At 37.1% G+C, this 13,260-nt stretch overlaps 1 protein-coding gene across 6 annotated transcripts in view; it reads left to right on the forward strand.

Annotated features, from left to right (window-relative positions):
• Positions 1-10,270, forward strand: part of kaznb (kazrin, periplakin interacting protein b) — a 165,425-nt gene extending 155,155 nt beyond the window's left edge. For 4 of the 6 annotated variants that reach the window (XM_016670711.1, XM_016670709.1, XM_016670714.1 and 1 more), the window contains 7 exons: positions 1,842-2,026; positions 2,128-2,246; positions 3,423-3,654; positions 3,959-4,060; positions 4,742-4,908; positions 5,061-5,157; positions 6,326-10,270. In XM_016670711.1, coding sequence (XP_016526197.1) covers positions 1,842-2,026; positions 2,128-2,246; positions 3,423-3,654; positions 3,959-4,060; positions 4,742-4,908; positions 5,061-5,157; positions 6,326-6,487 — 1,064 coding nt within the window. In that variant the 3' untranslated portion in view covers positions 6,488-10,270. Of the gene's footprint in view, positions 1-1,841; positions 2,027-2,127; positions 2,247-3,422; positions 3,655-3,958; positions 4,061-4,741; positions 4,909-5,060; positions 5,158-6,325 lie in introns of those variants that run through there. The other 2 variants (XM_016670725.1, XM_016670722.1) reach the window with 2 other exon arrangements.
• The last annotated feature ends 2,990 nt before the right edge of the window (positions 10,271-13,260 follow it).

The following is a 13,260-nucleotide window of genomic DNA, read 5'->3' on the forward strand; positions in this document are numbered from 1 at the left end:
AAAACCGTTGAAACACTGATTGTAGGATTTCAGGTCATGAAGCTTCTCCATGGTTTACACACTTCTTCGTGTTTACTAGTAATTAACCATGTAGTGGGAGATCTGACGCAGCGTGTTTTCATTCTCCGTCTCACATGGGCCTATTCTGACAGCAGCCATTTTGTTGATAGACATTTCTCTTGCACATTGGTCAAGAGTGTCAGTATACTTCGTTTTGTTGGTCTTGAAGCCATGGTTTCTCTATGGTGTGTTTGCGCTGCGTTGCTCACCAAGATGGTCCAGATCACTTCTGGTTCAGACTTAGTGGAAAGTTGAGTGGAAGGATTAAATGTGGCAGAAAAAATGGCTGCACAAGTGACAGGGATGACGGTGACTTTTGGAGAGTTATGAAACAAATTCCATGTAAAAGTTTGGGAGAGACTTGCGACCGTTTCTGGCCCAACAACGGCTGTCAATTGGTACCAGCGCCCCCAGAACTCTGCATGGGAAAGCAGAGAGGTATGGTTGGATGGATTGATGGAAGTTTGGGAGAAATCCACAAGGTGGAGACTGCACCAGTAGTCAGGGCTTCACAGACATATCCAGGTCATGGACTAGAACTGTCACATTTCTCCTCTGCTGCACCAGAAACAACGTCCAGTGTCTCATCTGGGTCAAGGAGGAAGAGAACTGGAGAGGAACTCGGTCTGAACAGATTGGATTTCATTTTTACAAATAAAAGCCTCAAAGTCTGGAGGAAGAGTTGAGAGGCACAGAGTCCTTGTTGCTTGAAGTTCAGAGTGAAGTTTCTGCAGTCAGTGGCCAAACTGGGTTGAGCTGCACCTAACAGTGGATCATGGACAATATGAAGACGAGAAACACCAGAACACTGCAGCCGACCTGAAGGACGCAAACGCCTCAGCAGAGCCACAAGACGATTGATCCCTACCAAAGTTGGACAGTAGTTACATTTATTTTATTAAGTATTGCTATTCTTAATTTAGTGGAATTTCTTTATGCCATACCCACTGTGAGTAACTTCACTGAATGGAAAACAAACATGTTTTAACCAAAAAGTCACCAGACACAGACACACTTGCATAGTTCATACTTATACTAAGTCTAATTAATGCTTATTAAATCATTAACAGAAATAAACTGTTGACATCTATCACTCTACGTGTAATGAACCCAGTGAATTATTAAAATAAATTATTTTTTTATGAATATCCTGATTTACTGAGATGCATCTGTTCATAGAAAAATATTTTTGTCTCTTTTTTTTTGGGGGTGTGTTTATCACAGATGTGACTGTGTTGTGCGTGTGGCGGTGTCTTTTTTTTTGTGTGTTTTCACTATAACAGTCATAAACAATGACACTCTTAATGCAAGTTTGCATTAAAAGTGTCAATATCTATTAAATAATCTAAAGTTGACACTTTTAATAAATTTTTAACGGACTTTCAATTCAAGTTTGCACTAAAACCTTTGCACTTTAAGTGTCATTATTTACTGAATAATGCAAAGTTGACATTTTTAATGCAAATTTGAATCCAACTTTGCATTAAAAGTGTCATTAATAACCAAATGACACGTTAGTTAATCTATGAAGACTCTTTCATGTTCACCACAGGTGTTATGTTCATGACCGTGTTATGTCACAATCCTTCAAATGAAGTGATACCAAAAATCCAGCTCAAACTCCTGGAATCAAAGATCTTACTTTAAGCCTTTATATGTTTATTTTTTTACCTGACATTCTCAGGAGATATTTTTAGACCGTCACTGTGTTTGATTTCCATATCCCTCTGGTCCCGAACCTCTCCTGTATGCCGCGCCCTAACTTCTCCTGACCAACCCAGACTCTGACACACAGCACAGCATGTCGGACGGGGAGGAGCAGCTGGACCGCCTCCAGCAGGCGGAGCTCACCCGCACCACCTGCATGTCCCACTGGAGGGCGGGGGCCGTCCAGGCCTGGATGGAGGTGGTCATGGGGATGCCCATGTACATCCGAGCCTGCTCAGAAAATGTCAAAAGTGGAAAGGTTTGCCTTTACTTTCACTTTCTCGACCTTTCTTTTTGTTTTAATGAATTTTAAAGTAGCATAACCTTTCTTTAAGAACGGGGTTTTTTTTGGCTGTTTAGGTGCTGCTGAGTCTGACGGATGAGGATTTAGAGCTGGGTCTGGGTATCGGTAATCAAATTCACCGCAGAAAAGTTAGGCTGGCCATTGAGGACTACAGGAGAGCAGAGGGGGAGCAGGGGTAAGCAAACGTTGCTTTTTCAGAAATTTGAGATTTTAATGTCTCAGCTAACTTTAGTCTGTGAGAATTATAAGATAAAATCGTCATTCAAAGCTACTTTTTTCCCTGGAAGTCACATTTTAGCTGTTATTAGTCACTTATATTACGCAGTGAATGTACGCAGTTTATTTTTATTTTTTGAACAAACAACGGCACAAAAAAACAACGAACTTTTTGTATCCTAGCAACGCAAGACAAGATGAAACCAGATCCGGTTAAGCACGCTTCAAAATAAAACACTTCCTCTTTCCAAAATAAATCATGTTTGGCATTTAAATATATTTCACTTCACCTTTTAAAATTATACTATTATGTGTTATGTGAAAAGGGGAAAATATAAATTAATACTTGTAGGAACTATTTCTCTATTTTCAGTTAAATCTCAGAATTCAGATTATTTATTTATTTTATTTTTTGCTTATTTTCTAGTTGATTTATCATTAGAATTTTTATTTAATTTGTTATTTAAAATAAGTTCTTTGGTTAGTAATTCACTTAATTAATTAGTTGAATTCACCTTTTGCTTTGATTGAAGTTTTTTTATTTCTGAGTTAGAGTTTTAGACAAATAGTCACTACAATACTTTTTCCTGGCTGGTTTTCATTCATGATTTCTTTAAGAAGTTATAGTAACTGTGAATATTTTTATTGAGTGAATCAAATAAAAAAATAAAATGGAAGTGAAATGAATTTATATAATCATGTTAAAATGAGTGAATAATAATCATGTAAATGATACTTAACATATAGCTGTAGATAAGTCACAACATCTTATATATGGAGCACAGATGCTGTCAAATTGTGTGTAAGGCCAAAAATGTAAAATGCATCATTTTCCATGACAGATGGAGGCTAAATATTCAAAAGGTTAAAACAGAGTACTTTTCCTATTCTGCATTCAGCCTTCCTGTTATTTCTAAAATTCTAGGTCTCTCTCACTTTATTTGCCAAAAATAGAAAACAATTTGCTTTTAAGCAGCTTCTTACTCCTCACTGGAACTGAACAGAGTCTAGAGTCTAAGCTTGCTCATCAATAATAAGCTTTTATTTCTGCCCTCGTGAAACTTAATTTGTTTGACTCTGATTCATTAGGTGGAATAAATAGTTTAGTCTCTAATCTGTGTCTTGCCATCCTCAGACTGTCTAAAGCATCTGAGCTGGACCATCATTGGGTCTCGACGTCGTGGCTGAGTGACGTCGGTCTGCCTCAGTACTCCCAAACCTTCCAGACCAACTTAGTGGACGGTCGGGTGCTGAACTCGCTCAGCCGCAGAGACCTGGAGAGATTCCTGAACATCTGTGACCATTTCCACCAGACCAGTCTGCTTCTGGCTATCCAGCTCCTGCAGATGCTCAGCTTCGACAAAGAGGTCAGGTCACGGACTTTGCTACAGTGGCTGACTGTTGGTGTGAATAACAATGAAAATTTTACTTTTTAAAAAAATCACATAACTGTACAGCAGACAGGAAATTTAACCAAAAAAGACACTGATTAAAATATCTCTCAATCCTTTAAAATTTGAGAGTCAAGGACCAAGGTTTTAATTTTCAGTTCACATTTGTGTTTGTTGGGTTTAACAAATAAAATTATACCGATGTGTCACCAAAGCCTGGCCATGATTTCATTAAATACATTCTTAAGAAGTCACTTTTTTTTCTTTCCTTTTTTTCAAGGCCCTGCAATTACGGCGCTTAAAATGTGAGCATGAAAACCGGGACCCGCTGGTCTGGACGTGTCACAGAGTGATGAAGTGGATCAAGGACATAGACCTCAAGGTAGGAGCAACCCCACACACCACCATTGTTTACCCCACACACCACCATTGTTTACCCCACACACCACCATTGTTTTGTAACTGTAGACCTTCACAGGATATTGAAACTTTTCACCTTTGTGATATAAATGCAGCTCTGTAAAACACTAAGAGCCCACTGCACTGAACCCCATTGAAAACCTCCTGGTTTTTCCACCAAATATTGATCTCTGAACTCTTCCTGAGTTAAAACATTCGTGTTGTTGTTTCTAAATGAATATGAACTTGTTTTTGTTGCATTATTTGAGGTCTGAAAGCACTGTATTTTTTTTTTTTGTGGTTATTTTGACCATTTCTCATTTTCTGCAATTAAACACTACATTTTTGCTTGGAATATCACAGACATGTTGTTAATAGTTCAGAGAATAAAAGAGCAATGATCATTTGACTCAAACATAAACCTATAAAGAGTAAAATCAGGGAAACTGATGATTATAAGTGATCGCTTAATTTTTTTACATAGCTGTATTTCATCAATCTATATCTAAAGTGTAAATGTTAAACTTTTCATCTCCCACAATAAATAAATACTGTATTTGAAGCTTTCTTTTCCTGGTATGGTCGCAGTGACATCACTGTGTTGTGCTTGTTAGCATCTCAGACACTTTTATGTGACTCATTTCTTCCTCATCTTTCTCTGTAGGAGTTTGCAGAAAACCTTCAGGGAAAAGGCATTCACGGTGCAGTAATGGCTCTGGACCAGTCCTTCGACACAGAGGCCTTGGCCAACGCTCTGGGAATCCCCAGCAACAAACACATGCTGCACAGACACCTGTATGAAGAAATGAAGTCACTCTCTGCTCCGCTCAGGTAGCATAAACACTCTGCCCCCTGCTGGTGGTGTTCATCCCTTCAGCACTGTGCAGTAAATAAATGATTTATTAACATTGCTGCTAGTCTGGAATGTCCCATAAATTCTTCTGTGTTGTTAATCTCTGAATCTCTTTCCTCTCTGTCTACAGTAACACAGAGCAGGGCTCTGAGGTTATCAGCTCTTCTTCACCTGTGGCTGTTAACCGCTTTGCTGATGAAAGGTCCTCCATCAGGAGATTAGGAAAGGTACCTTGTCATTTCTCACCTATCAGTGAACGACTGGCCCGCCGGTCTGAAGTCCAAAGCTGAAGTCACTGGTTCCTTTGTGCTTGTTAAAGCACAAACATTGCTAACAAGAGTACAATGACAAATTAAACACCTCAACCATTTAATTTTAGGAGATTATCTCAAAACCCACAAAGGCTTTGAGATTGGAGTAAGTTTCTTTGTTTCAGCAGAGAGAAGATAATCTGGAAATACCTCGCTGTTCTACGGGAACATTTAACCTGCACAGTTAGTGCTTTTCATCCACGAACCTTTTAGAATAATTAAACTGAAGAATAAATGAGAAACAGACATGAACATCATTTTGGAAGGTCATTGTGAGTTCATGAAAATACTGCGTTGAGTTGGAAATGCACCCACTTCACTCTGTAAGTTATTTCTAGTTTCCACATTTAATATAAATATTTTTTTTTTCCTTTTTGTATCAAGTAAAAAAACAAAAAAAACATGCAAAGACCTTTTCAGACACAAACCAATTGAAATTAATACAAGAAGCTTTTCAACTCGCCAAACTACAAAACTTTAAGCTTGAAATACCAAGTCTGTCACCAGAAGGATTGAGTTATTATCAGATACTTCAGATAATTAATCATTTTTACCGTTCAGCTGCATTTTATATAATTTTTGCTCTGATACAAACCTTTCCAACCCAAGGCTGATGACCACGCTGTTGTTCGGGTGAGCTTCTGCAAAGTAGAACAAAATGTCCCCAGAGGTGCAATGATTTGGTGAAATGGTGGTGAAGGTCCATGAAGGCAGCAGACTTATTCATAATGAAACTATAATAGTAAAAGTTACTTGTTAGTTTTGTCTTTTAAACTGGACTAATATTATTTACTGTAGAAACTAGACTAAAATACTTGGTAAGTATAGCTTTCAGTACTACTACCACAGTATTCAAACACAAATTTAAAACATAAATGGACAACATCTTGTAACTGCTTTCATCTAAAACAGAGAAGACAAAATCCTTAACTGAAAATATTTTAAAATTTTCTCTCTTTTGGAGAGAAGTCTTTTTTTCAGACAGCTGACTAGCAGTCTCCAGCAACAGGTTGGGGAGGGACTGCCTTGAGTCCGTAGGAAAACAAACAAATAAGCAGTTTAATTTCTTGTGCCTTCTTTTCAGAGTCCGCTGAGGCTACGCGCAGAAAGCCACTCTGTGGAGCGTGGCCTGGGTTTCCATGGGAACTGTGGCTCTCTGCCCAGAGAGGCCAGAGTTCACGCCGTTCCCCGCGCCAAAGGAAGCCCCATGCACACCTTCAAGAGCGTCGAAATCACCAACGTGTGAAGGAGCCGTGGAGGCCTCCTCTGTTTGCACCACCGTTGGTTGGAGCTCTTCTAAAGGTGTAGCCAACGTTATTCTGTAGATCAGATCTGCTTCTGTAGGCGGGAATAATGCACCTCAACAGACCTGATGTAGCTGTTGTACATTGATGAATTGTCTAAAGTCATTTTTGTTTTTTAAGTTATAGTTTTTTGACTGAGGTTTATATGTAATTAATAAAAACAAGCAGAAATCATAAAAAAAAACTCAAAACTGCACTCAGTGCCCCTGTGATGCCTTATGTAAAAAGTCTCATGATCTCAGTGCTTCTGTCTACTTCTTTATGTGACCTGAGGTATGTTGTTTGTTTACATAAAACTTGTACATGTTTTTACATTCACAGATTAGAACAAACAGGTTGATTATGCTGTTTAAAAGTCTGTTTATTTCTCTTATGGTGCCATGTTTGCTAGAAAAATTAATTTGTGGATTGAGCAGCGGAGTTGAGTAAGAAGGCCCCTGAAAACTCGCCATATCCTCCCTCACAATGCCAATCCTATTTATTAGATATGGTTATTGACGTTTGGGAAAACCAAGAAACATGCCAAATTAATAATTTATTCTTACACTGCAGTGAGATGCCTTCCTGTTCTTCAACAAGGATTTGTTTTGGGCATGAACCCAAGTCAAACCCAATTCAGTTGAGTTTATTTACAGCATGTAGCAGAAAGTCACAGTTCAGTTCATTATTCGTTTTAAAAGTTTCTGTCTAAGGAAACCAAGTTGAATATATTGAGTCACTGACTTGCAGCATTTTCTCCTTTTAGACCAACATGTAGCAACAGTCATTCACATTGTGTCGCAATCTCTTATGCTGAGCATGCATGTGGCGACAGTAGAGAGAAAAAACTCCCCTTTAACAGCCACGACTGACTGGCTTGTTTGAAAATACATAGCATACGCACAAAGAGACAAGCACTGATCAAGGAGTACTTTCTACATCAGAAAAAAGTTAAAGGAAGTAGTAGCTTTTTAGTGGCTTCATCTCGGAGAGAAACAAGTCGATTTTATTTAATTTGAAAGCAAAAGCTCACTCGGAGACAGAGTTAAACAGGCAGGTTTATCATCTGTAGACAATGTTTTAGGTTTTGGCAGCATTATCTCAGCCAAATTGAGCGCCAGACCAGGTGTAGCGTCTATGAAAAGTGAAAAGCTGAGAGAAAACATGAAGCTAAAAGCTGAATTAACAGCAAATAATGTAAAATTGGAGAGTAGTAGGAGAATGTAGCAGCTAGAATGATGAAATATGGTCATTACTGTATGTCTTCCAGCAGCCTAAACCTTTAGTAGCATAGTTAGAGAGATAGATCGGGGAAACCTAAGTCGCTCTAAATATAAGCTTTATCAAAAAGGAATGTTTTAATCCTGGAAAATTAAGCCTTTAAGCAAACAATCTGTCTACTTTTAAGTAGATATAAAGGCTAAACAGGAGACTGATAACTAAAAGATCTGCCTCCCATTTTACTTCACTGAATAACCTCAAGTGCTCCATGGGGTTCAAGTTTTAAATGCCGGCTGTTTCCTCTCCCAAATTTTGGATGTAGAGTCCAAAAACCTGGCTCTGTTGGGGCGAGCATCAACTTCTTTTAGGATAGACTTCACTTCCTTGGAGAGCAGATACAGCAGGCAAACCAGTGGATTGCCGCTGGTTTCAGATTGGATCCATTGATGACAAACTTTGTGTTTAATTGAGGGAGGTCGTCATACTGCCTCTGATTGAACCGTCATACTGAGCTTTGCTGCGTAAACCCACAAATGTAGAACATGGAATTAGGGGAAAAGTTTTAGCGTGTAATAGGCTGTGTTCACACTGCAGCCTGAAGTGACACAATACCTGCATCTGATCTTTTCATGACACTCTGAACAACACAAGTCGGATTTTTCTAATGCGACCCAGGCCACCGATCTTTTTAAAAGTGACCTGAATCTGAACGTCATTGATACTCGACAAACGTCACTATTGTGCGTCCTGATACGCGCAAGGAGGAAGAAAAAACAACAACCATGGCTGACGGTAATGAGGATTAAGTTGTTAATATGCTGGCTCTGGTCGGATAGCAACTTTAACATCGTAAACTATGCTGCACCGTTAGCATCCATGCTGTAATCTATGTGTGACGTTATTGCGCCCTCTACTGCGCATGCGGGTCACTTTCAGGTCGTTAGCAGTTCACACTGAGACGTACACGTCGCATATATTTGGAAGCGTGAACGACCACGGCAAAATATAAAATAATGTAATTACTATTTGATAAAAAAAAAATCGGAACTGGGTCACTTAAGGCTGCAGTGTGAACGTAAAAACCCAGAATGCATTGATTTCATTCAAAGCACAACAAAGGAGGTATTTTCAACCTTTGAGTTGGAGGACATGGCAAATAAAAAAAATAAAAAAAAGAGTAGGCGTGTGTTTACAATCTGGCCATTTGTTAATCATTTTCGTAGATCTTCGCTCCAGACAGAGTAGTCACTAGTTTTAAATATTGGTGCTGCTCAGAGCAGTACTGTTGATGATTAGTAACCATTATGATCCAGTATTTCATAAACCGTCAGTATGTCTAGTGTGACAAATAACTGAAGAGCTATAGAAACTGATGTATGTTTACGTAAGCATTGACCGAAACTAGAATGTAAACTGCACCCTGACGCCGTGGATTATGCTCTTTGTTATTTAATTAATAGGTTTACCAAACTAGAATATTAAAGTTCACATAGGTTTCAAATTACCTTAATTGTTGTTGTAAATGCACAAAGGTTGTCAAAGCAACAATCCCTCATGCATAAACATCTTATATTTTTTATAAAATTGGGTTAAATCCAAAATCAAAAGTAGATTTTGAATTCCAATTGTCTCTAACGCCATAGCACCGTAATAATTTAATCAACAGCCATGTTTTATCATCACCCTATTTTATTTTGTTTTTTGTTTTTTGCTTTGATCTTTCAGACATAAAAAATAGCAGCAACCTCCCTCATGAATGGACTGAGAATAATTAAAATCAAAGAGCTTTGGTGAGATTAGCGGAAGCATTTTTTACCACCTCAACTCATTATGTGCTTTATAAGAACTCAGATCAGATGACGACTTAAACTTAACCAGAATCAGAAGGTGTAAATGTTCAAAACTAAAGGTTCTACAATCAAACTTTAAAAAGCTAATAAAAATTAAAACCATCTGATCCAAATCTATCAAATCCAGCAGTAAAATCTGCAAACTAAGAACAAAATGGGTGACAATGAAGTGTTAACAGATGAGTAAACATTATGATAAATACTTGCTTAATAACCGTTTGTCAGCAGGTTTTTGTGAGTAACATGAGCTTCCTGAAAATACTACGAAGCATTTCCAGGACGTGTCTAAATATAGGTCTTGAGCAATATTTCTCCAGACTTTTCTGAAGGTCTTTCAATGTTTTTCTTTGGACTTTGGCTTCTATGAAACTGTAAAGACTCTTAATCTGAAGGGATGAACCAGGATGTTGGTTAGAAATAACAAAAATCTTAAAATCTGACTATAATAATCTATGTAATATGTGTCTAAAGGTACAATATTGAAGGAAATTCAGTTCAGTTTCACATGCTGTTGTTTTGAATAGCGCACGTCTCCAGTGTCGGGATCATGGGTGTGGAAGTCAGCGTTCTGCTGAGTCAGCACAGTGTACTTCACCCACTTTCCTCAGTTTGTCAGCAAATATTAGTATCATGTGATTTTCATGTAGAGGTAGAACATGAATATGAATGAAGCCAAAGAATAAAAAAAACTATTGATCAAGACCTTCAGGCTTCTTTGATGCAAAGTATAGAGATATCAGGGGTATATTTTTACATCTACATAATGTAATAAGACAGTCTTTCTTTTCTAAATCTGTTATAGTCCATTGCTCTTATCCAGTACATCAACGCTAATTATTGTGTTTTTGCACAAATGTAAATTATAATAAAATTTTCTCTCTGAATTTGACGTTTGCCATCTGATAAATTTCACGGTGGTTTGGTTCTAAAAGTTATAATGTATAAACCTGAATGTTCTTTACATCCTTAATAAAGGCAACCCTGCTGTTTTATTAATAAATCGGTTGCAGAGTTGGATTTTGCTTGCATATTTGTGACAATATGAAATGTTCTCAGCCCACGCTGCCCCCTCATGTTCTGCAGAACCGGTTCGGCTGCCAGATTCGAGGCGTCGCCTCCAGTCAAACAGCAAAAACTGTTTAAGCGGGAAGATCGGACGAGTCCGAGCCTGTTCAGAGGGATAAGAAGGAAGGATTTCACATTGTGTGATTTTTTTTGCACACAGACTAACATGACCTGGACTTTAATAGTCCTCTCCAAACTGCCAACAGCTCTGCATATATCCTACATGATGCAATAACTCCACTAACAGTGGATGTAAAAACTAATCCTAAATGTTGGCGTGAACGTTAGTACATGTTTACAACAATGTGTAAATCTAACACAGTTTTTAAAATTTCTATGAAATAAACTTCATTCTTTAGATTTGTAACCTGCAGATATGTGATTTAAATCTCAAATTACTGTGGAAACTTGTTCAGTAGACCAGTTTGGGAAGATTGGATCTTTGATTTTCCAGCAAGTTGGTAACTCTGTGGCTTCATTGGAACTAAGATTCTCAACAAAACATTTCCGTTGATCTAAAGATTCAGTGCTTTATGCTTTCAGAAACATGCCATGCATACCTTGAACGTAGCACACCGTTATTTACTTTCTGCCACCTTGAACCAGTTTGTTCGTCCGTCTTTAACATCAGAATCCACTGAGTTTCTGCTGTCTGGTTCTCTGTATTGGCCTAAACATGCAAACCCAGTGAAGTGATCGTATGTAGACTGGTGTAGTTTGGTCACCCACTGGTTCATAGACAGCAGCATTTATCTTGGCTTAGCAGTTAGTTGACAGATTCTGTTTGAGAAAGGCAGCAGACTTTTGCAAAATTGACTTAATTGTAACTCTATTGGTTTTCAATCCATTCTAAAGTTTTTATTGAACTTGAGTTTTTAGTGTTATCTGTTTATATATTGATAAAGATTTTTTTAACTGGTTCTGGAAAGTTTATAATTAAAACCAAGCTAACAAAAAAAAGTTGTTTTTTTTTAGGTTTTTTGGGAAAATAAATGTAAAAGTCTCAACCTGTCAGTGGTAAATGTAGATCAGATTTTAATCCGGAACTACTTTCAGCTTTTCTTTAGTCAGAGCTGAGTTTATATCCCACACATAACCAGCGTTTTTATATAAACAGAGTTTACATCCTGATGAAACTCACTCTGAAACAATACAAATAATCCAAATTCATTAGATTTAATAAAAGAATAACATCTAGTATAATATAAAATGTAGTCACGTCTGCATTTGGTTATTTTTCTTAAGTGAAGGATGGAGCTGGGGCAAGAAATGCACTGAATATTTTTGTGTTTAAGAATAAAACAAAGGTTTCATTTTGCACAAAATGTGTTTTAAAGAATCTCTATGGCGTTCAGCTGTGACCAGTCTAAGAATTACTGATTATAAACAAAAGATTAATAAATGTTGTCAAAACAACTAAAAAAAATACACAAATCAGCCTTTTTTAAGCTGCTGCCTATCACTGGTTACCCAGTCCCCCTTAAAAATAATTTTTAAATCTCATTACTGACTTTTTAGTTAAATAAAACAATTAAAATTAATAAATCATCTTAACCTTAATCTGAAGTTGTGATTCATACTCTAACTTTAGCATCATTTGACACCTGCAATGTATGGTAACGTTTATTACAATGTTGACTCTATGGAGGGTTGTAAATAATGAGGTCTATAGGCATTTATGGCAGAATCCACCAATAAACATAAAGGTAAGGTAATTTATTTATATATCACATTTTCAGCAATAAGGTAATACAAAGTGCTTTACCGGAATTAAAAAGAAACATAAACAAAATAACCAAAGGAAAGAGCAAAGGAAGAAAAATAATCTAATGTTGATCTAAAGTATGTAAACGAGGTGCTCCTGTTCAGGGTTGATAAGTTTCCTCTGGTCCATTTTTGGGTTGGAAGAACAGGAGTCTCTCTGCATAATAATCTAAAACTTAATCCAAGAAGTAGAATATTGGTCTAAACAGAGAGTACTCTGCAGTTTCTGAAAAAATAAGCTAAAGAGTGAGTAATCTAATTCCCTTTCTTGTTTAAAAGTGAGTACGCCCCAGTTTCTAAATAACTGATAAGTAGATGAAAATACAACATTGGATAGGATATAACAAAGACACGCTGGCAAAGGCGTTGAGGTCAAGGAGTGTGTGTTTAGTGAAAACAGTGAGACAAAAGTACACACATTAAATGGGCCATTTTTCATATATAAAATATATGAAAGTTAAGTCTATATAAAAGATTTTCTGTGTTTAGCTTTAAAATGAAACTTAAACGCTTCACAGCAGTACAAAAAGGATGAGGGTCACAAGAAAAAAAATAATTTCTGACTTTAATCTCAGAATTCTGTCTTTCATCAGAATTCTCTTTCATCTCTCAATTTGTTTTTTGTTTCTTTAAAAAAACTAATTTTGATCTCAGACAATCAAAGTCAGGATTTTGAGTTTAAACTGAGAATTCTCATGAAAAAAAAGTGAGAATTTTCAGAAAAAAAAGTGAGAATTTTATTTTATTTTATTTTTGGCCCTGATCCTTTTCAGTACCGCTGATTGTGTTATTTTTGCGGTGTTTATAGTTTTGCCCACACAGGACATGAAGCAGAG

Source organism: Poecilia formosa, unplaced genomic scaffold (assembly GCF_000485575.1).
Source record: "Poecilia formosa unplaced genomic scaffold, Poecilia_formosa-5.1.2 Scaffold2, whole genome shotgun sequence".
NCBI classification, from domain to species: domain Eukaryota; kingdom Metazoa; phylum Chordata; class Actinopteri; order Cyprinodontiformes; family Poeciliidae; genus Poecilia; species Poecilia formosa.